This window comes from Gopherus flavomarginatus, chromosome 14, assembly GCF_025201925.1.
Source record: "Gopherus flavomarginatus isolate rGopFla2 chromosome 14, rGopFla2.mat.asm, whole genome shotgun sequence".
Classification (NCBI taxonomy): domain Eukaryota; kingdom Metazoa; phylum Chordata; order Testudines; family Testudinidae; genus Gopherus; species Gopherus flavomarginatus.
Genome location: NC_066630.1, coordinates 44491822 through 44515133, shown reverse-complemented (window position 1 = coordinate 44515133; position 23312 = coordinate 44491822). Strand labels below are relative to the sequence as shown.

At 46.2% G+C, this 23312-nt stretch overlaps 1 protein-coding gene and 1 non-coding gene across 2 annotated transcripts; one reads left to right on the top strand and one right to left on the bottom strand.

The window, feature by feature from the left end:
- The first annotated feature begins 11121 nt into the window (after positions 1-11121).
- On the top strand, positions 11122-11203 carry TRNAS-GCU (transfer RNA serine (anticodon GCU)). Its single transcript has one exon. It is a non-coding gene; the product is annotated as a tRNA-Ser (tRNA).
- Positions 11204-20446: 9243 nt separating this feature from the next.
- Positions 20447-21288, bottom strand: LOC127034494 (putative zinc finger protein 286B). The gene is made up of 2 exons (XM_050923375.1): positions 21201-21288; positions 20447-21069 (listed from the first exon to the last, which is right to left on the bottom strand). The coding sequence occupies exons 1-2, from the start codon at positions 21286-21288 to the stop codon at positions 20567-20569; spliced, it is 591 nt and encodes a 196-aa protein (XP_050779332.1). The 3' UTR covers positions 20447-20566.
- Between the last annotated feature and the right edge of the window lie 2024 nt (positions 21289-23312).

Genomic DNA, 23312 nt, shown 5'->3' with positions numbered 1-23312 from the left:
CAAACTGTGAGTCAGGACCCCAAAGTGGGTCATAACCCTGTTGTAATGGGGTCACCAGGGCTGACATTAGTCTTCTTGAGGCCTGGGCCTGAAGCCAAAAGTCTGAGCCCCACCACCCAGGGCTGAATCCCTCAAGCTCTGGTTTTCCCCTCCCGCAACTGGGGCAGGGCTCAGGCTCTGTCTCCCCTGCCTCTGCTCAGTGTGGAGAACATAAGAACGACCATACCAGGTCAGAGCAAAGGTCCATCTAGCCCTGTATCTGTCTGCGAACAGTGGCCAATGCCAGGTGCCCCAGAGGGAAAGAACCTAACAGGCAATGATCAAGTGATCTCTCTCCTGCCATCCAACTCCATCCTCTGACAAACAGAGGCTAGGGACACCATTCCTTACCCATCCTGGCTAATAGCCATTTATGGAGTTAACCTCCATTAATTTATCCAGTTCTCTTTTAAACACTGTTATGGTCAGGGCCGGGTCTAGCCATTTCGCTGCCCCAAGCAAGGCGGCATGCCACGGGGGGTGCTCTGCAGCTCGCTGGTCCCGTGGCTCCGGTGGACCTCCTGCAGGCATGCCTGCGGATGCTCCACCGGAGCTGCAGGACCAGCGGACCCTCTGCAGGCACGCCTGCGGGAGGTCCACTGGAGCCGCCTGCTGCCCTCTCAGTAAACGGCAGAGTGCCCCCCACGGCATGCCGCCCCAAGCACGCCCTTGGCGCACTGGGGCCTGGTGATGGCCCTGGTTATAGTCCTAGCCTTCACAACCTCCTCAGGCAAGGAGTTCCACAAGTTGACTGTGCGCTGCTTGAAGAAGAACTTCCTTTTATTTGTTTTAAACCTGCTTCCTATTAATTTCATTTGGTGGCCCCTAGTTCTTGTATTATGGGAATAAGTAAATAACTTTTCCTTATCCACTTTCTCCACACTACTCATGATTTTATATACCACTATCATATCCCCCCTTAGTTTCCTCTTTTCCAAGCTGAAGAGTCCTAGCCTCTTTAATCTTTCCTGATATGGGATCCTCTCCAAACCCCTAATCATTTTAGTTGCCCTTTTCTGAACCTTTTCTAGTGCTAGAATATCTTTTTTGAGGTGAGGAGACCACATCTGTACACAGCATTCGAGATGTGGGGGTATCATGGATTTATGTAAGGGCAATAATATATACTCAGTCTTATTCTCTATCCCCTTCTTAATGATTCCTAACATCTTGTTTGTTTTTTTGACCGCCTCTGCACACTGCGCGGACATTTTCAGAGAACTATCCACGATGACTCCAAGATCTTTTTCCTGACTTCTTGTAGCTAAATTAGCCCCCATCATATTGTATAATTGCGGTTATTTTTTCCAATGTGCATTACTTTACATTTATCCACATTAAATGTCATTTGCCATTTTTTTGTCCAATCACTTAGTTTTGTGAGATCTTTTTGAAGTTCTTCACAATCTGCTTTGGTCTTAACTATCTTGAGTAGTTTAGTATCATCTGCAAACTTTGTCACCTCACTGTTTACCCCTTTCTCCAGATCATTTATGAATAAATTGAATAGGATTGAGCCTAGGACTGAACCTTGGGGAACACTACTAGTTACTCCTCTCTATTCTGAGAATTTACCATTAATTCCTACCCTTTGTTCCCTGTCTTTTAACCAGTTCTCAATCCATGAAAGGACCTTTCCTTTTATTCCATGACAGTTTAATTTATGTAAGAGCCTTTGGTGAGGGACCTTGTCAAAGGCTTTCTGGAAATCTAAGTACACTATGTCCACTGGATCCCCCTTGTCAACATATTTGTTGACCCCTTCTGTCATAAACAGATAGCTAAGGGTTAATGTCTCTTTTACCTGAAGCACCTGACCAAAGGACCAATCAGGAAACCGGATTTTTTTAACTCTGGGTGGAGGGAAGTTGGTGTCTGAGTCTTTGTTTTCTGTCTGCCTGCTTTCTCTGAGCTTTGAAGAAGTAGTTTCTGTTTTCTAATCTTCTGTTTCTAAGTATGGACAAAGAAATCAGATAGTAAGTTATATGGTTTCTTTTCTTTGGTATTTGCATGAATATAAGTGCTGGAGTGCTTTGATTTGTATTCTTTTTAAATAAGGCTGTTTATTCAATATTCTTTTAAGCAATCGACCCTGTATTTTGTTACCTTAATACAGAGAGACCATTTGTATGTATTTTTCCTTTCTTTTTTATATAAAGCTTTCTTTTAAGACCTGTTGAAGTTTTTCCTTACTTCAGGGAAATTGAGTCTGTACTCACCAGGGAATTGGTGGGAGGAAGAAATCAGGGGGGAGATCTGTGTGTTGGATTTGCTAGCCTAATTTTGCATTCCCTCTGGGGGAATAGGAAAGTGCTTTGGGTTTCCGAGACTGGAAACAGAGAGGGGGAGTCACTCTGTTTGGATTCACAGAGCTTGTGTCTATGTATCTCTCCAGGAGCACCTGGAGGGGGGAAGGGAAAAAGGATTATTTCCCTTGGTTGTGAGACTCAAGGGATTTGGGTCTTGGGGTCCCCAGGGAAGGTTTTTCAGGGGGACCAGAGTGCCCCAAAACACTCTAATTTTTTGGGTGGTGGCAGCAAGTACCAGGTCCAAGCTGGTAACTAAGCTTGGAGGTTTTCATGCTAACCCACATATTTTGGACGCTAAGGTCCAAATCTGGAACTAAGGTTATGACATGGTGGTAGCGGTGGGATATAGACAGAATCCAGAAGCCAGTAGGAATATTATATTTTTCTCTTCTCTGCTAAGGGCTTTTTAGCAGAGAGAAACAGTTTGGTTTTAAAAGGGAACCAAAGAGAATTTTTTTTTCTGCTCTCTCTGGCAGTTTGTGGCTTGCATGTTAAGCAAGAAGCCATTACCAGACTGTTAAGGGTCTTTTGTCATGCAATAGCCCTCCCATTAGGAGGCAAGTACCAGCACTATATGCATGCAAATAAAGTGGTTTTTCTGGTTTCCTTTCATTGAACATTAGCTAGAGAGAGAAAAGGAAAAAAGCACTGTTGCTAGGCAGACTTCAGGAGGCAACAGAGCCTGCAGTGCAGAAGATAAACACCGGAGGGCACCCCAACCCAAGAAAACAGGAACCATGACTTCTAAGGCAAAAATTGAGGCCGAAGAACAATTCAGAGAAGCTGAACACAGGCGACAACTGAAAATAAAACAAAAAGAGATGGAGATGAAAGAAAGAGAAGAACAGATCAGAGAGGCAGCCTACCAAAGAGAACAGGCAGCCTACCAAAGAGAACAGGCAGCCAAAGAGGCAGCACACAAAAGAAAACTAGAAGAAGAAGAGGTGGCCTACCGAAGGAAACAAGCAGAAGAAGAGTTGGCCCACAGAAGGAAGCAAGAAGAAGAAGAGGCGACCCACCGCCGAGACATGGAAAAACACCAAAAAGAAATGGAAAAACAACAAAAAGAAATGGAAAAACAACAAAAAGAGAATGAAGAGAAGGAAAAACAGAGAAAACATGAACTGGACTTGGCAAAAGCTGGGCTGCATGTGCCAGCCAACCCTACCAACCCGGCGCCAATTATTGCTCCACAGCACAGGAAATTTCCCACCTACAAGGCAGGTGATGACACCGAGGCCTTCTTGGAAAATTTTGAAAGAGCCTGTCTTGGGTACAGCATCCCCGAAAACCAGTACATGGTAGAATTAAGGTCACAGCTCAGTGGACCTTTAGCAGAGGTGGCAGCTGAAATGCCTAAGCAGCAAATAAATGACTATAAACTTTTTCAAACCAAGGCCAGATACAGAATGGGGATAACCCCAAATCATGCCCGTCGGCGCTTCAGAACCCAAAAGTGGAAACCAAAGGTGTCATTTCCCAAACACGCCTACTACATTGCAAAAAACTATGAGGCCTGAATAACAGGAAACAACGTTCAAACCTTGGAAGAACTGCACCTCCTCATACAAATGGAGCAGTTCTTGGATGATGTTCCTGAAAACATCACACGGTACATACAAGATGGAAAACCCAAAGATCTCGCTGAGGCGGTGGAAATTGAAGCCAAATGGATGGAACTGGCAAAAAGCAAGAAAGCTACTGTCAAGGGGAACAAATACCCCAGGGGGCACACAGACCATAAACCCTACAACCGAGGACAGCCAAAGACCCCACATACCACCCAAGTAAAGCCACAGACACCCTACCCTTCCACCTCACCAGTCTCCAGTAACTCACCTCGGCCCAGTGACCCATCAGATGGAAGATGCTTTAAGTGTAATGAACTGGGACATATCAAGGCCAACTGTCCAAAGAACACCATGCAAGTGCAATTCATTACACCACCATCACACCAAAGATCCCCAGGCCCGGATGCCTCTCAAATACCCTTGGAGCGAAGGGAAAATTTGAGAGTGGGCGGAAAGAAGGTTACTGCGTGGAGAGACACGGGGGCACAAGTGTCAGCTATCGACCAATCCTTCGTTGACCCCAGATTCATCAACCCAAAGGCCAAAGTTACAATTTACCCCTTCATGTCACAAGCTGTAGACTTGCCTACAGCTCAACTTCCTGTCCAGTACAAAGGCTGGTCAGGAATGTGGACTTTTGCTGTCTATGACAATTATCCTATCCCCATGCTACTGGGGGAAGACTTGGCCAACCAGGTGAGGCGGGCCAAGAAAGTGGGAATGGTTACACGTAGCCAAACCAGGCAAGCTTCCAGACCCATTCCTGTTCCTGAACCGTCCACAGACTCCCCGTCTGGGTTACCAGAGACCCAGACAGAGGTAGTGGATCCAGATTCCATGCCAACCACTGAAACAGCCACAGCACCTCCAGTCCCAGGCCCGGAACTGGAACAGCAACCAGCACCAGCAATTGCAACCCCATCTTCAAACTCAACGCCAGTGGGCGCCAGCGAGCCACAACTGGCAGAAGCAACAGACAGCCATACCCAAAAGGCTCAGCCAGAGCCTGAAATACCCTCAGGTGCACCAGCGGAGAGCGGTTCACCAGCAACGGAAACAACCCCATCACCTACATCGCTTCCAGAGGGACCAAGCCCAAGTCCACAGTCTGAGGAAGAACTGGTGACCCCAGCCTCAAGGGAACAGTTCCAGACTGAGCAGGAAGCAGATGACAGCCTTCAGAAAGTGTGGGCGGCGGCACGGAGCACCCCACCGCCTCTCAGCTCTTCTAATCAATCCCGGTTTGTTATAGACCAAGGACTTTTATACAAGGAAATTCTTTCTGGTGGACACCGGGAAGAATGGCAGCCGCAAAAACAGTTGGTGGTTCCAACTAAGTACCGGGGGAAGCTCTTAAGCTTAGCCCATGATCATCCCAGTGGCCATGCTGGGGTGAACAGAACCAAGGACCGGTTGGGGAAGTCCTTCCACTGGGAGGGGATGGGCAAGGACGTTGCCAAGTATGTCCGGTCTTGTGAGGTATGCCAAAGAGTGGGAAAGCCTCAAGACCAGGTCAAGGCCCCTCTCCAGCCACTCCCCATAATTGAGGTCCCATTTCAGCGAGTAGCTGTGGATATTCTGGGTCCTTTCCCAAAAAAGACACCCAGAGGAAAGCAGTACGTACTGACTTTAGTGGACTTTGCTACCCGATGGCCAGAAGCAGTCGCTCTAGGCAACACCAGGGCTAACACTGTGTGCCTGGCCCTAACAGACATCTTTGCCAGGGTAGGTTGGCCCTCCGACATCCTTACAGATTCAGGGTCTAATTTCCTGGCAGGGACCATGGAAAAACTGTGGAAAACTCATGGGGTGAATCACTTGGTTGCCACCCCGTACCACCATCAAACCAATGGCCTGGTGGAAAGGTTCAATTGAACTTTGGGGGCCATGATACGAAAATTCATCAACGAATTCTCCAATAATTGGGACCTAGTGTTGCAGCAGTTGCTGTTTGCCTACAGGGCTGTACCACATCCCAGTTTAGGGTTTTCACCGTTTGAACTTGTGTATGGTCACAAGGTTAAGGGGCCATTACAGTTGGTAAAGCAGCAATGGGAGGGGTTTACGCCTTCTCCAGGAACTAACATTCTGGACTTTGTAAGCAACCTACAAAGCACCCTCCGACACTCTTTAGCCCTTGCTAGAGAGAACCTAAAGGATGCTCAAGAAGAGCAAAAGGCCTGGTATGGCACACATGCCAGAGAACGTTCCTTCAAGGTAGACCAGGTTATGGTCTTGAAGGCGCAACAGGCCCATAAGATGGAAGCATCATGGGAAGGGCCATTCACGGTCTAAAAGCGCCTGGGAGCTATAAACTACCTCATAGCATTTCCCAATTCCTCCCTAAAGCCTAAAGTGTACCATGTTAATTCTCTCAAGCCTTTCTATTCCAGAGACTTACAGGTTTGTCAGTTTACAGTCCAGGGAGATGAGGCTGAGTGGCCTGACGGTGTCTACTACGACGGGAAAAAAGACGGTGGCTTGGAAGAGGTGAACCTCTCAACCACCCTGGAACGTCTGCAGCGGCGACAAATCAAGGAGCTGTGCACTAGCTTCGCCCCATTGTTCTCAACCACCCCAGGACGGACTGAACGGGCATACCACTCCATTGATACAGGTAATGCTCACCCAATCAGAACCCCACACTACCGGGTGTCTCCTCATGCCCAAGCTGCTATAAAACGGGAGATCCAGAACATGCTACAGATGGGTATAATCCACCCATCTACCAGTGCATGGGCATCTCCAGTGGTTCTGGTACCCAAACCAGATGGGGAAATATGCTTTTGCGTGAACTACCGTAAGCTAAATGCTGTAACTCATCCGGACAACTATCCAATGCCACGTACCGATGAGCTATTGGACAAGTTGGGACGTGCCCAGTTCATCTCTACAATAGACTTAACCAAGGGGTACTGGCAAGTACCACTAAATGAACCTGCCAAGGAAAGGTCAGCATTCGTCACCCATTCGGGGGTGTATAAATTCAATGTCCTTCCTTTCGGCCTTCGAAATGCACCCGCCACCTTCCAGAGGCTGGTAGATGGTCTACTAGCTGGACTGGGAGAATTTGCAGTTGCCTACCTCAATGATGTGGCCATTTTTTCAGACTCCTGGCCCGAACACCTACTACACCTGGAAAAGGTCTTTAAGCGCATCAGGCAGGCCGGACTAACTGTTAAGGCCAAAAAGTGTCAAATAGGCCAAAACAAAGTGACTTACCTGGGGCACCAGGTGGGTCAAGGAACCATAAACCCCCTACAGGCCAAAGTGGATGCTATCCAAAAGTGGCCTGTCCCAAGGTCAAAAAAACAGGTCCAATCCTTCTTAGGCTTGGCCGGATACTACAGGCGATTTGTACCACACTACAGCCAAATCTCTGCCCCATTGACCGACCTGACCAAAAAGACCCAGCCAAATGCAGTTAAGTGAACTGATGAGTGTCAAAAGGCCTTTACCCAACTTAAGGCAACGCTCATGTCTGACCCTGTGCTCAGGGCCCTGGATTTTGACAAACCATTCCTAGTAACCACGAATGCATCTGAGCGTGGTATAGGAGCAGTGCTCATGCAGGAAGCAACAGATCACAACTTCCATCCTGTCGTGTTTCTCAGCAAGAAACTGTCTGAGAGGGAAAGTCACTGGTCAGTCAGTAAAAAGAAATGCTATGCCATTGTGTACGCCCTGAAAAAGCTATGCCCATATGTTTGGGGACGGCGGTTCCAACTACAAACTGACCATGCTGCACTAAAGTGGCTTCATACTGCCAAGGGGAACAACAAGAAACTTCTTCGTTGAAGTTTAGCTCTCCAAGATTTTGATTTTGAAATTCAGCACATCACAGGAGCTTCTAACAAAGTAGCTGAGGCACTCTCCCGTAAGAGTTTCCCAGAATTCAGTAGTTAAAAAGTGTTCTTAAAATGTAAAAGTCTGTTAGTTATATACTTAGGGGTATATGTAACGGTGCATGTGTTGTATTAATCTGTTTATTTTCAAGTTCTAAAAGGAAATCGCCGCCAGTGAGCTTCCCCACTGTCTGCAATTTGGGGGGCGTGTCATAAACAGATAGCTAAGGGTTAATGTCTCTTTCACCTGAAGCACCTGACCAAAGGACCAATCAGGAAACCGGATTTTTTCAACTCTGGGTGGAGGGAAGTTGGTGTCTGAGTCTTTGTTTTCTGTCTGCCTGCTTTCTCTGAGCTTTGAAGAAGTAGTTTCTGTTTTCTAATCTTCTGTTTCTAAGTATGGACAAAGAAATCAGATAGTAAGTTATATGGTTTCTTTTCTTTGGTATTTGCATGAATATAAGTGCTGGAGTGCTTTGATTTGTATTCTTTTTAAATAAGGCTGTTTATTCAATATTCTTTTAAGCAATCGACCCTGTATTTTGTTACCTTAATACAGAGAGACCATTTGTATGTATTTTTCCTTTCTTTTTTATATAAAGCTTTCTTTTAAGACCTGTTGAAGTTTTTCCTTTCTTCAGGAAAATTGAGTCTGTACTCACCAGGGAATTGGTGGGAGGAAGAAATCAGGGGGGAGATCTGTGTGTTGGATTTGCTAGCCTAATTTTGCATTCCCTCTGGGGGAATAGAAAAGTGCTTTTGGTTTCCAGGACTGGAAACAAAGAGGGGGAGTCACTCTGTTTGGATTCACAGAGCTTGTGTCTGTGTATCTCTCCAGGAGCACCTGGAGGGGGGAAGGGAAAAAGGATTATTTCCCTTGGTTGTGAGACTCAAGGGATTTGGGTCTTGGGGTCCCCAGGGAAGGTTTTTCAGGGGGACCAGAGTGCCCCAAAACACTCTAATTTTTTGGGTGGTGGCAGCAAGTACCAGGTCCAAGCTGGTAACTAAGCTTGGAGGTTTTCATGCTAACCCCCATATTTTGGACGCTAAGGTCCAAATCTGGAACTAAGGTTATGACACCTTCAAAGAACTCTAATAGATTAGTAAGACATGATTTCCCTTTACAGAAACCATGTTGACTATTGCTCAACAGTTTATGTTTTTCTCTGTGTCTGACAATTTTATTCTTAACTATTGTTTTGACTAATTTGCCCGGTACCGACGTTAGACTTATCGGTGTGTAACTGCCGGGATCACCTCTAGAGCCCTTTTTAAATATTGGCGTTACATTAGCTAACTTCCAGTCATTGGGCACCGAAGCCAATTTAAAGGACAGGTTACAAACCTTAGTTCCGCAACTTCACATTTGAGTTCTTTCAGAACTTTTTAGTGAATGCCATCTGGTCCCGGTGACTTGTTAATGTTGAGTTTATCAATTAATTCCAAAACCTCCTTTAGTGACACTTCAATCTGTGACAGTTCCTCAGATTTATAACCTACAAAAGCCAGCTTAGGTTTGGGAATCTCCCTAATATCCTCAGCCGTGAAGACTGAAGCAAAGAATCCATTTAGTTTCTCTGCAATGACTTTATCGTCTTTAAGCGCTTCATTTGTATCTCGATCATCAAGGGGCCCCACTGGTTGTTTAGCAGGCTTCCTGCTTCTGATGTACTTAAAAAATATTTTGTTATTACCTTTGGAGTTTTTGGCTAGCCATTCTTCAAACTCCTCTTTGGCTTTTCTTATTACACTCTTGCACTTAATTTGGCAGTGCTTATGCTCCCTTCTATTGCCTCACTAGTATTTGACTTTCACTTTTTAAAGGAAGTCTTTTTCTCTCTCACTGCTTCTTTTACACGGTTGTTAAGCCACGGTGGCTCTTTTTTAGTTCTTTTACTGTGTTTCTTAATTTGGGGTGTACATTGAAGTTGGGCCTCTTTTATGGTGTCTTTAAAAAGCACCCATGCAGCTTGCAGGGATTTCACTTTAGTCACTGTACCTTTTCACTTTTGTTTAACTAATTGGAGGGGCTTGATCCCTCTTTCCAGGGCCACGTAGTAAGTTTTTTTGGGGCAGAAGGGGGTTGTAGTGAAAGGAAGTTTGAGAAACCCTGGCATAGAGCCTCTGAATATGTCTAGACTTGGTCCCTGAGTGATCAGACACTGAAAGTACAGCTATGGAGACACCACATGCCAGCCTTGCCCAGCAGGCAAGAATTAAAGCTCCACAGAAAGATGCCTGTTGCTTTCTAACTCATCTCCCTAAGCACTCAGCAACAACCACTTAACAAAGGGGCTTTTCCATACTATGGTTCTGTTCTCACTGAATTGTCATTTCCAATTGTTTGCTCAGATCAGCATTTGGGGAAATGGTGCCCTGGGCAAAGCTTGTACTTTGGCACTTTCCCATTGCCCCTGGACGATCCCCAATTCCCCTTTACCGCTAGCTCCTGCACTCCCAAACCTTGCACCTCCTTCAGTCCCTAACTCTTGCCCCCTACTGTGCCCCCTTTGTCCTTAACTCCCTGTGCCACCAGCCAATGCCCCTCTCCTGCAGCCCCTTCACATGGTTCCAGTGCTGGGGGTCTCAAACTTGTTCTCCCTTTCCATGGGCTTTGGCATCACTAGCCCGATTAGTGAGTAGGGTTCAGTGGTCCCCAAAATATGGGGCATGACTTCTAGGGGGACACAGAGGAAAATTCATGGGGGCAACTCAGGGCCTGAGCCAGCCCCCATTGAGGTAGCACCACTCAGCCCACTATGTCCCAGCTCTTTCCCAACTCCACCCTCAGCCTGGGCCTCTGGCTTCCAGCTAGGCCTCGACCCCCTTACCCTTGTCTGCACCCCTCTCCCCAGCAAGCAACAGCCCCACTCCCAGCCCCAGATCTCGACCGTGGCTTCCGAGGGGCCACAGCCATCTATAAGAGGGCACAGTGTGAAATGTTTAGGGATCACTGGTTTAGGGTGACGTTCTCAATCACTTCTCTGCAGTCCAATAAAAGCTATTCCTCACCCACCTACCCCTCCATCAGGATGGACTAGGTATGTTCTGCTGCCCCTCACTCATGCAGGAAAGATGATAACATTTCATTCTACTCAATCCTAAAGTGATTTGTAACCCACCACCATCCAAAACTGGTCATTTTGGGAAAGTGGACCCACCATGCTGCATACCTAGGCAGAGTAGGTGTGTCTATGCAAACACGGTCTGTTCCTGAAGTCTTTCCCCCAGCTCCTCACTAGATGTGATGGGGGAGCTCATTCAGCCCCTGCTTCCGCTTAGTATTTAAAAACTCTATATTGTCCCTATCTCTGCTGGTCTTAGATTGCTCCTCCTGTCCCTCTTCCTGACAGCTCAGATGAGGTGACTGAGTGGTTAAGGTGATGGACTGCTAATCCATTGTGCTCTGCACGCATGGGCTCAAATCCCATCCTCATCAGATGCATTTAGTCTTCACCACTCCTTTATAGAAAACCATCTCCCCTTTGGCACAATGACAGATCAAACAATGTTGCTTCTTGCAAACAAAAGCCGTATCAGAAACTCCAGCCCCCCTTGCTTTAAATAAAATGTCTAAATCCCAGATTTCTAAAAAAATTCTCTAGTCCTATATTTCTTAGTTTTTATCTCAAAAGGTAACAACCTCATAATCTCCCCCAAACACCATGGGACCTTCCCAAATAATTAAAATACTCCCATCCTGAACAAGGCCACAACAGTGAACCAGAGCTAGCGTCTAGGCCAAGCTGTTCTGAAGGAGGCAACTCCAACATTTTATCCCTGCTTCCCTTAGCAAGGTCTGACTGAGAAAATAAAATTCCCCAAACTGAAAATTTTCTGCTGAAAAACCAATACTAGTCTGGTTGGGGACTTTAGTCTGAATGTATTATTATTATTCTCTTCTGATTTCTGAGTCAGTTCAGTTCAGTCTTTGTCCTCCAGGTGTGTTTCCAGATGCTGAGTTGTGGGGGAGAGAGGCCAAGTCATGATGTCTCTTCCCTTCTTTCATAGTTTCTTCCAACTTGTTAGGAAGCTCCTTTACTACCATGTGAGTCAAGCAGTGTCCATTGTCACTGTGCTATCTCAGAGAAGCCTGCATTGTACACGGTTCCTGGGATAGTCCTTGGGAGCGTGGACACCTTCAATGGGCCAGCAGCGAGTCTGGCTTCTCCATTTTCACACCTGAAAGGCTGGTGATGGGCATTTCCCAACCTCATAACATATTTCAGTAACGCACACAGAGCAAAACTTCATAACTTCCCAACCAATGCTAGCACATACAACCCAACAAGATATTAATGTTCAACAGATCAAGACTTTTGAAATGATACCTCACAAGGCAGACTTTGTAGAAACCATGTCATCATTACATGACAGTGTGAATATGGGACTTGCAGGGTGCTGCTTTGAGCACATCGTGCCACACCTGCTTACATTGGGCTTGCATTGCAATGGAGACGTATCCTTAGAGTCCATCTCTCCTGGGATAAAGATGGCAGCAGGGCTGGCCTTGGTCATCTGATATTGGCTCATGGAGCTAAAGCTGAGAGGCTAAAAACCGTGGTGCAGATATTTGTGTTCACGCTGAAGCCTGGGTTCAGAAACCCTCACCCCTCATGGGGTCTCAGAGGCTGGACTCAAGCCCATATGTCTGCACTGTAATTTTATAGTCTTGCAGCCCAAACCCTATAAGCCTGAGTCAGCTGACCCAGGCTTTGAGACAAGTGCCCTTGGTGTTTTAATCACATGTAGACATAACATTAGGCTACGTCTCCAGTGCAATGAACACCCTCGGCTGGCCCGTGTCATATTAATCAGGATCATGCAGCTTGGCCTGGAGTAAAGTTGCAGTGTACGCGTCTGGGCTCAGGCTCTGTACCCTGCTCTAGGAGCCCAGAAGGTTGGGAGCGAGTTTAGCAAGTGGAAATGGTAAAACCGCAGGGAAGTATTACCCTGGACTCATGGCATTTCTCCATTGGTCTGTCTGTTTTGGTGCAGGGACAAGAACACGTCCTGCTGCTTTTGTTATTTCCAAGGGCGGTGTAGGATTTTCATTCTCACACATGATGCACAAAGCAGGACTCAAACCTCGGCGTAAACTAAACAAGCTGCCCACAGATTCTGGCAGCCACAATGAGCATTTGCGTGAGAACTCAGACTTGCCCCTGTCCCAGAGGGAGGGGGGCGTCTGTGAGTGGACTGGACTACTGACCTACCAGCTCCTAACCCCCAAACTTTCAGTAACTCTATTATCAGTGCCTGTGAGTGTAATTTAAACCATAAGAAAAACCACACTGGGCTAGACCAAAGATCCATCTAGCTCTGAATCTTGTCCTCTGACAGCAGCCTGTAGCAGGTGCCCCAAAAGCAACTCAGTAAGGTACCACTGGAACTTGAACCAGGATCTCCTGTTTACAAAACAGTGGTTTTAGCCAGCTAAGCCATGGCGCCGACAGTTGCTGAAGGGCTCATGTCTGCATACACCTGGCTCTTTGCCAACCTCCATCTGGGCCTGACAGGCTTTGCTTGTGTTTGGATTCTGTAAAGCAGAGGAGCAGGTGAAGGTTTACTCCCAAGGTTCTTTGGATAGGGCTACACTGCAAAATTAGATCAGTGTAACTACATTACTCAGGATGAGTAAAAATATTTACCTCCCTAAGCAATGCAGTTATGTCAACCTAACCCTGGTGTAGATAGCGCTGTGTCAACAGGAAGGCTACTCCCATCCACATAGCTTGGGGAGGGGCTTGGTTAGTGAAGACCCAGAGAACAAGTGGCCCATGACTCTTGCATTTGGGAGGCTGGGCAGGAGTGCTGGAAGCTCTCTAGAAGTGGGAGGGCATTGGTGCCCAGACCATGGCACTGCCCCCCTCCACCCTTTCTCCTCTCTCTGAGGCCCCACTTGTGCTCCCCCCTTGCTCCTGTTTGGTCACTTCCCACCCCTGCTCTTTGGCTGAGGCCTGCTGGTCCATCTTTCGCTCGCTCCTCTCCTCCCCCAAGGCCTCCTGGCATCTCTCCACCCCCTACCCCAAGGCCTTTCTCCCTGCTGCTCATGCCTCTCCACCCCCTACCACAAGGTAGATCGTGCCAAACCAACCTGATCTCCTTTGAGAAGGTGACAGATTATTTAGACAAAGGAAATGCAGTAGATCTAATTTACCTCGATTTCAGTAAGGCATTTGATACGGTTCCACATGGGGAATTATTAGTTAAATTGGAAAAGATGGGGATCAATATGAGAATTGAAAGGTGGATAAGGAACTGACTAAAGGGGAGACTCCAATGGGTCGTACTGAAGGGTGAACTGTCAGGCTGGAAGGAGGTTACTAATGGAGTTCCTCAAGGATCGGTTTTGGGACCAATCTTATTTAACCTTTTTATTACTGACCTTGGCACAAAAAGCGGGAATGTGCTAATAAAGTTTGCGGATGACACGAAGCTGGGAGGTCTTGCTAACACAGAGAAGGACCGGGATATCATACAGGAAGATCTGGATGACCTTGTAAACTGGAGTCATAGTAATAGGATGAAATTTAATAATGAAAAGTGCAAGGTCATGCACTTAGGGATTAATAATAAGAATTTTAGTTATACATTGGGGACACATCAGTTGGAAGCAACAGAGGAGGAGAAGGACCTTGGAGTATTGGTTGATCACAGGATGACTATGAGCCGCCAATGTGATATGGCTGTTAAAAAAGCTAATACGGTTTTAGGATGCATCAGGCGAGGTACTTCCAGCAAAGATCAGGAGGTGTTAGTACCGTTATATAAGGCACTGGTGAGACCTCATCTGGAATACTGTGTGCAGTTCTGGTCTCCCATGTTTAAGAAGGATGAATTCAAACTGGAACAGGTTCAGAGACGGGCTACTAGGATGATCCGAGGAATGGAAAACCTGCCTTATGAAAGGAGACTCAAAGAGCTTGGCTTATTTAGCCTAGCCAAAAGAAGGCTGAAGGGGGATATGCTTGCTCTTTATAAATATATCAGAGGGATTAATATTAGGGAGGGAGAGGAATTATTTAAGCTTAGTACCAATGTAGACACAAGAACAAATGGGTATAAACTGGACACTAGGAAGTTTAGACTTGAAATTAGACGAAGGTTTCTAACCATTGGAGGAGTGAAGTTCTGGAACAGCCTTCCAAGGGGAGCAGTGGGGGCAAAAGACATATCTGGCTTTAAGACTAAGCTTGATAAGTTTATGGAAGGGATGGTATGATGGGATAGCTTAATTTTGGCAACTGATCTTTGATTATCAGCAGATAAGTATGCCCAGTGGTCTGTGATGGGATGTTGGATGGGATGGGATCTGAGCTACTGCAGAGAATTCTTTTCTGAGTGCTGGCTGGTGAGTCTTGCCCACATGCTCAGGATTTAGCTGATCGCCATATTTGGGGTCGGGAAGGAATTTTCCTCCAGGGCAGACTGGCAGAGGCCCTGGAGGTTTTTCGCCTTCCTCTGCAGTGTGGGGCATGGGTCACTTGCTGGTGGATTCTCTGCAGCTCGAGGTCTTCAAACCACAATTTGAAGACTTCAATAACTCGGACATAGGTTAGGGGTTTGTTATAAAAGTGGATGGGTAGGGTTCTGTGGCCTGCTTTGTGCAGGAGGTCAGACTAGATGATCATGTTGGTCCCTTCTGACCCTAAAGTCTATGAGTCTGTGAGTCTATCAGTCTGCCCGCCAGCCACCATCCACACCTCTCTGACCCGTCCCTGCAACCCACTCTGCCCACAATCCACACCTCCCTGCCCCTCCCGAGACCCACCCTGCCCACTACTTGCACATCTGTGCCCCTCCTTGAGACTCACCCTGCCCACCGCTCTGCCCCTCCCAAGAACCACACTGCCCAATGCTCAGACCTCTCTGCCCCTCCCCTCAGACCAACCCTGTCCACTGCCCCCACCTCTGCCCCTTCCCCCGAAACCTGCCCTGCCCCCTGCCCCCACCTCTTTGCCCCTCCCCTGAGACCCACCCTGCCCACCACTCGCACGTCTGTGCCCAAGAGACCCACCCTGCCACTTCTCTCACCTCTCTGCCCCTCCCCTGAGACCTCCTCTGCCCACTGCCCCCACCTCTCTGCCCCCTCCCCTGAGACCTGCCCTGCCCACTGCTCGAACTTCTGCCCCTCCCCTGAGACCCACCCAGTCCAAGTCTTTCTTCAGTCGTCTGTTGTTATTCCATGAAACATCAAGGATGGAATAAAAAGCTGAGTTTACTCCAGGGTGAGGAAAGAAAGGAGCCACCAACCCCCTGACACTCCTCCTTCAGTTAAAGTGCTTTAATTAAACAGCTATTGAATGTCCACCCTATGCCCCTTGTGTCACCACAGCACATCCACACTAACAGTTCTCGGATTGTCACAGAGAGCAGTGCACTGTGGGTAGCTATCCCACTGTGCAACTGGCCGCAGGGTGATTTGGGAAGGATTTGCAATGCCTCATGGGCCTTTACAGCATCACATGATGCAGGTTTCTCTATCCCATCATTCCATGGGCATCCTACTAGATTGCCAGCTGCTTTACAACTGCTGTGAGCATGGCGGGGTAGTGACTGTTCGTGTGTGGGGAGAGACAGTGTGTGTGTTGGGGAGGGATCAGTGTGTTGAGGTAGGTAGGAGCGGATCATTATTATCCCTACTTGAAAGAGGGAGAAGCTAAGGCTGACAAAGGAGAATTGACTTGTCTTAGGTCACAGAGCCAGTCACTGGCAGAGTTGGAAATAGGACCCAAGAGCCCTGATTTTCAAACTAACCATCGGATCTTGAATTTCATACACTGAATGACCTGAATAAAGTGCTCTCACATAAGCTCCAGATCAACAACAGTGCACAGTAATTATTCAGAAAGTATTTGAGGAGAACTGCAATGTTAGAGAGAATCATGAACTGCTCAGAGACAATTAATGCAGAGAAGCAGCAAAATTCATCAAACATATAAGTGGTTATGACTTATTTACTTGGTCTTAAAAGAGAACAACAAGGAACTGAGTCTCCTCCCTCTCAATAACCCCCTGCTCAGCCAATCAGGGTAGGGACTGAGGATGGGAGGCTGAGGGTTCTCACCAGAGAGCCCAAAGGATGGCCCAGGTCACTGGTGGGGATCACTGCCAAAGCACTATTTCAGTCCCACATTTTTCGGTGGACCTCCCACAGTGGGAGCTGCCGAGCATTCCTCCGCAACACACACACACACACACACCCCTCTTGGTGTTGGGAGGGGAATAGGAGAAAGGACAAAAGAAGTAAGAGACAAAGAGAGAGGGATGGATGGAGGAAAAGGTGAAACAAAAAGGACAAACCCTAATGTCCCCAGTGATTCTATGGGAAAAAATCTCAGGTGCAGAATAAAATTCGGCCTCTTTAAGCTTGTGTTTTCCATGCCTAGAATTCAACTGTCACCTGATGGATCAGACTGAACAGTTTCAAACCTCGAAGAGGCTCTTACCTTCTAAACAGGGACGATTGTTTTCTAGTAAAATCAGGAAAAGGGAAGGGGAAAACTCGAAAGAGGTTCCTTCTGGCGCTCACGAATACTCTCTCAGTCCTCAAACAGAGACCTGGAGAAGGAGACTTGCTGAAGCAAAGCCACAGGGGTCTCTGAGGTTTCTCTGTCCCCTCAACCCTGTCCTGCCTGGCTGATGTCAGCATCTCTCTGTGAGGTCATCACCCTCCCACCACCTTTGACCAATAGTCTGAGGTCCTGCAAAAGGCCTTTGTGATGTCACTGCCACACCCCTCCCTTGCTGTTCTAATGTCCTGCCCCTGGCCAGGCCCTTTGGAGGTTTGAGCTACTCCCTGTGGATCACTCCACTCAAGAAGCGTTCGTTCTAGGCAGCAAGCCGGCTAGACAGGAAAACATCAGACTCTGCTCCCAATGCTACACTCAGTATGTCAGAAATTAGTCGTCTTTATGGCCAGAAGAGACCATTAGAGCATCTAATCTGACCCCCTGCATATCACAGGCCTCCTGTATGACACAAGAGCTATTTCTGGGGCATACACATTCTAGAAAGGCATCTAGTCTTCATTAAATGACATCAGGAGATGGCGAATCCATCATTTTCCTTGGTAGCTTGTTCCTGTGGTAAATCATCCTTGCTGTTGACTATTTCTGCCTTAGTTGTAATATGAATCCTTGGTCTGGCTCCCAGCCCCTCTCCAAGGGTTGCAGCTGTCTGGAAGTGCTGCCTTCCACACCTTCCTCATTCACACCTCATTCACTCAACAGGGCAACTGATTACCAAGAGGGGGGAAGAACTTATTCTACTTCTAGCAAAAAGACATTTTTCTTTTACCTTAATTATACTACTTTAGGGGCCCGCTGTAGCATACTACAAAGGTTCAATACAAAGTGAAATACAAGTTATAAAAAAATGCATAATGCAGAGATTTATCTACAATTGCATTGACTGACTGCTGTGAGCAGTAATATAGGGATCCCTGGATCTTTGAATGAGGCTTTATACTTTGAGGGCCAGTCGAGGTGAGCGGTGAGTCAGAGCCGGGTGGGTGGGCAAAGAGGCAAGCAGTGAGGCAGCAGGGATTCTAGGGACAGGCATGGGGGTTTCTGGCAGGGGAGGAAGGATGTGAAAAGAGGTGAGCAGTGGGTGGGGGACTGACTAGAAGGAACGCAGCAAGTCAGCGGGGGACTAAAGGGTGAAGAGGGGTGTGATTGTGGGGCCGAGCGGGGAGGGGGTGAGTCCTATTTTACCTCTGTGATCTGGTCACCCTATGCGCGCTGTTTCTTTCTCCCTCTACAGGCTTCCACATACCATCAGTGCCTTGCTAGTGTGCCATGCACTGTGAGAGATCTCTTCTCTTTGTGTGTGACTGTGAGTGTTTCCCTTGTGCGTGAATTTATTCAACAAAATCTTGAGCTTCATAATGGCTACCATGAGTGAAAAGAAAGAAAGAATCAGAGCACAGCGTTTTCAACACTGAATGGACGAATAAATACATACATACTGAGAATGATACAGTTACTAAAGTAAGCTTCCAAATTCCTAAGGAAATTGCTGCTGCTGGGAAATGCTTCACAGAAGGCGAGTTTTTAAAAAAGTGTATGTTGATTGCTGTATCTGAGTTATGTCCAGAAAAGAAGGGAACATTTGAGAATGTTAGTCTATCAAGCATGACTGTACAGAGAAGAATAGCTGACATTTCTACCAATCTAAGTGATCAGTTAAAGCAGAGAGTCAGTAAATTCTGCTTTTACTCCCTAGCTATGGATGAATGCAGAGATATAAAAGACACCACCCAACTTCTCATTTTTATTAGAGGTATTGATAAAAACTTTGAAATTACGGAAAAACTTGCCGGCATGTGCTCCATGACAGGTCACAAAACCGGAAAAGAAATCTCCAGTGAAGTCATAAAGTGCATGAATGATAAATGGGGATTAGATTTCACAAGCTTGGTGGCCATTTGTACTGATAGTGCCCCAGCTATGTGTGGAAAAAATGTTGGAACAGTTACTCTTCTTGAAGAATTTATTGGGAGACAAATAACCAAACATCACTGCATTTACATCAGCAGGTTTTGTGTAGCAAAGTCTTAAAATCTGAGCATGTAATGTCAGTGGTAGTTTCCATGTTAAACTACATCCGTTCTAGAGGACTAAAACATGGGACATTTCGAGCCCTTCTTGAAGGGGTAAACACTGAGTGCAGTCACTTGATGTACCATACGGAAGTGAGGTGGTTGAGTCGAGGAAAAGTGCTCTGCCGTTTCATTCCCTTGAAAGAGGAGGTAGTAAAATCCGTAGAAAATGGGCCAATACAATTCCCAGAGCTTGAAAATGAGTCCTGGAATCAAGATCTCTTTTTCTTTTGTGATATTACAGCACACCTGAATGATCTCAACGTTCAACTTCAGAGGAAAACAACTTATATTTCAAATGTGTGCAGCAGTGAAAGCTTTCGAAATGAAACTGAAACTTTTCAGAAGTCAGCTGTCAAAAGATGAAATGTGTCACTTTCCCACTTGTGCACAGTGTATCCCTCAGCACAAACACGCTGAGTTAGGAGAAAAATAGGCAAAGCACATCAATCTTTTGATTGAATTTGACAGAAGACTTACTTTGTCTAAAGACGATGACATCCAGTTGAAGCTGATTGAAGATCCCTTTTCTGTGGATCCAGAGGAGGTGCCACTAGATTTGCAGTTGGAGGTTATTGAACTTCAATGTTCGGCAGTTTACTGAAATAAGCACAGAGAAAGCAGCCTGTGGGACTTCTACAAAAGTCTGGATGATGAAAAATACAAGAATCTTATTGAAGTTGCACTGAAAACATTCAGCATTTTTGGAAACACTTACATATGGGAACAAACATTTTCCACCAAGAACATGAATAAAAACAAGCAATGTTCTTCTCTGACTGACGACCATTTGGAAGACATTATGAAAATATCCACTTCAAATATGACCCCTGAATACAACAAGCTTGTTGCCCAAAAGAGATGTACTATCTCTCATTAAATTTGCAAGGTAATTATGAAAAGTACAAAGTTTTCTTTCAATGAAATAGGTGTTTTTCATTTGTCCATGATTCATAAAAAAAATAAAATAATTTGAAAAACTGTTTGCTTTAACTGAACAATTCTTAATAAAGTACCCTCCCAATCTTCCTTTTTGGCCCACAGCTGTTTCAGTGAGGTGGCGCTGGGAAAGGAGGGTTTGTTTCCACAGTGCAGGCAGCACTAGGTGTGTGTGTGTTTTGGTGGGGTGGTGTTCTGTCAGCACTGGGCGCGGGGTGAGTTCAGCCCTCAGCTGTTTTCTTTGGAGTAATATGGCCCTCACCGCTTTACGAGTTGTGCAGGCCTGCCCTGGAGGTTTTTATGGTGTTGAGCTCCCTGGCAGATTCTCTGATGACTAACATGGGCTGAGTGCCAAGCGAAGGTTTTCCCACACTCACTGCATTCATAGGGTCGCTCTCCTGTGTGGATTCTCTGATGAGTAATAAGGTTTGAGCTCTGATTGAAAGTTTTCCCACACTCACTGCATTCATAGGGCCTCTCCCCTGTGTGGATTCTCTGATGTTCAGAAAGGCCTGATCTGTGAGTGAAAATTTTCCCACACTCACTGCATTCATAGGGCTTCTCCCCTGTGTGGATTCTCTGATGTTTAGAAAGAGTTGAGGTGTTAATGAAGCATTTTCCACACTCATGGCATTTAAAGGGCCTCTCCCTCATGTGGATTCTCTGATGATAAATAAGGCTGAATCTGTGAGTGAAATTTTTCCCACACTCACTGCATTCATAGGGCCTCTCCCCTGTGTGGATTCTCTGATGGGTAATAAGGTATGAGCTGCGACTGAAAGTTTTTCCACACTCACTGCATCCATCCTTGTGTGGATTCTCTGATGGGAAATAAGATGTGAGCTGCGCTTGAAGGTTTTCCCACACTCACTGCATTCATAGGGTTTCTCACCTGTGTGGATTCTATGATGCTCTTTACGGGCTGAATAGTCACGCAAGTTTTTCCCACACTCAGTGCATGTATTTTTGCTCTTTCCCATAAGGATTTCCTGGTGTGTTGTAGCTTCCTTGAGGTCCTTCTGAATTCCTTCTTGTGAAATTAATTTAGCCACTTTCTCCCCTGGCTGGTTTCCCTGCTCTCTCTCTGGTCTGTGCTGAATCTCACATGAATTTCCCTGTTCATGACTCTTGGACACATTCCTTTTCGATCTTTGCGATAATTCTCTGTGTTTAGCCACTTGCTCAACATTTCCCTGCTGAGAATTCTGCTCCTCTTTCTCATACACCATTGCATCACCTGCTGTGATAGAGACAGAAACCTCAGTCAGGGATGGAAAGGGGAAGGCCAAACCAAAACAAGTGCTGGAGAGAGGTCAAATAAAAATCAGGAATTAAACTCCCCCAAACTCTTTCCCCAAATGTTGTAGTTTTATGTTTTTATTTTGGTATTTTATATAATTTGGAATGAAGGATAACAAATAATTATGTACCATGCATTAAGTGTATTGGTGTATGATCTGAGCACATCCTGCCAGCCACCCTTTTTGAGTAACAGAAAGGAATGGATAATGGGCCAATGGGTAGAGAGACATCAGCCAGAATCTGTGTCTGGACTGATTTCAGGACAGTAACAGACCTTTGAGGGTCACCAATTTGTTGCAAGTTTAGCATTTTAAAATAAGTAAAAGAATGCCATGGCTGTTTTCTTTTGCATTGCAATTTGATGTTCCTGTTCAAAATGTTGTGTGTAAATTAAATCTGGTCTGTGTGTGAAAGAGGAATGTGTGTGTTAAGAGATAAGTGTGAAGGTCATCGCGGAACCATATGTATGAGGGAGGAACTGAAGAAAGACGCAAGGGTGCCAGGAGGCTGCAACACACCCCTACTGAAATGTCAGAGGAGGGCAGACTGATGATTCTAAAGATGAGACAGGCACCTATCAGTGGGAACAAGATAACTGGGATCTAAACCAGCATGGGAGAACTCCCTGAGGAACTAGATGAAAGAACAAGATAAAGGATGAGAAGGACAATTTAAGAAAACAAGCACTCGTCAAACAATAACTGATTACAGCATGATGGTGCAAAACTCATTGGTCCCAATGAAGGAAAATCACTCTATGAACAAGGTGCCTTGCCAGCATCGTGTCATGATCAATGGAACCCAGCTCCTCCTACCCATGATCAATCTAGCTGGCCACTAGGTTGATCTGGACTCTGGACTGGTAACTGTAACATCAACTGGTGGGACAGTGTTTGTATATGTGGTGTGTGACTGAACACATATGCGAATTGTTCTCTCTTCAAGAAATGCAGCGTATTGCCTTTTCCCCTGCAAAAGATGCTGTATGCTTCTTATAAGCATAACAGCGTAACACTCACAAGGTAGCTAGCTAGCACATATTGGAGGGACTGTTCAAATTAAGTGGTTCATCAAGACACACTTGGTTGACAGTGGATTATGGGAGAAGCCCATCTACACTGAGTGGACTGTCATGGAAATGTGCTGTCTGGAATCTAGCTAATGGCTTTCTCCAATGACTGAGGAAAATTGGGAATGAACATGTGACTTGCCCATGTGACTCCAAACTCCATCCTGTTCTAATTTTCCACAGTAAGAACCGTGGGATGCCCTCCACATGGCAAAAGCTATAAAAGGCCCTGGAAACACCTCCATTTTGTCTGCAGTCTTGCTTCTTACCTCTGGAGGAACTTTGCTACAGACTGAAGCTCTGAGCAAAGGACTCAATGACCCATCCAAGCTGTAGATGTACTCCAGAGACTTGACTTAAGCCAACAGTTTATTCCATCACTGCTATAAGGCTGAACCAAGAACTTGGCCATTCATGTACGTAATTGATTCCCTTAGCCAATTTTAACTCTCACTTTTCTTTCTTTTTATGAATAAACCTTTAGATATTAGAATCATAGACATAGACTATTAGGGTTAGAAGGGACCTCAGGTGGTCATCTAGTCCAACCCCCTGCTCCAAGCAGGACCAATCCCCAGATTTTTACCCCCGTTCCCTTAATGGCCCCCTCAGGGATTGAACTCACAACCCTGG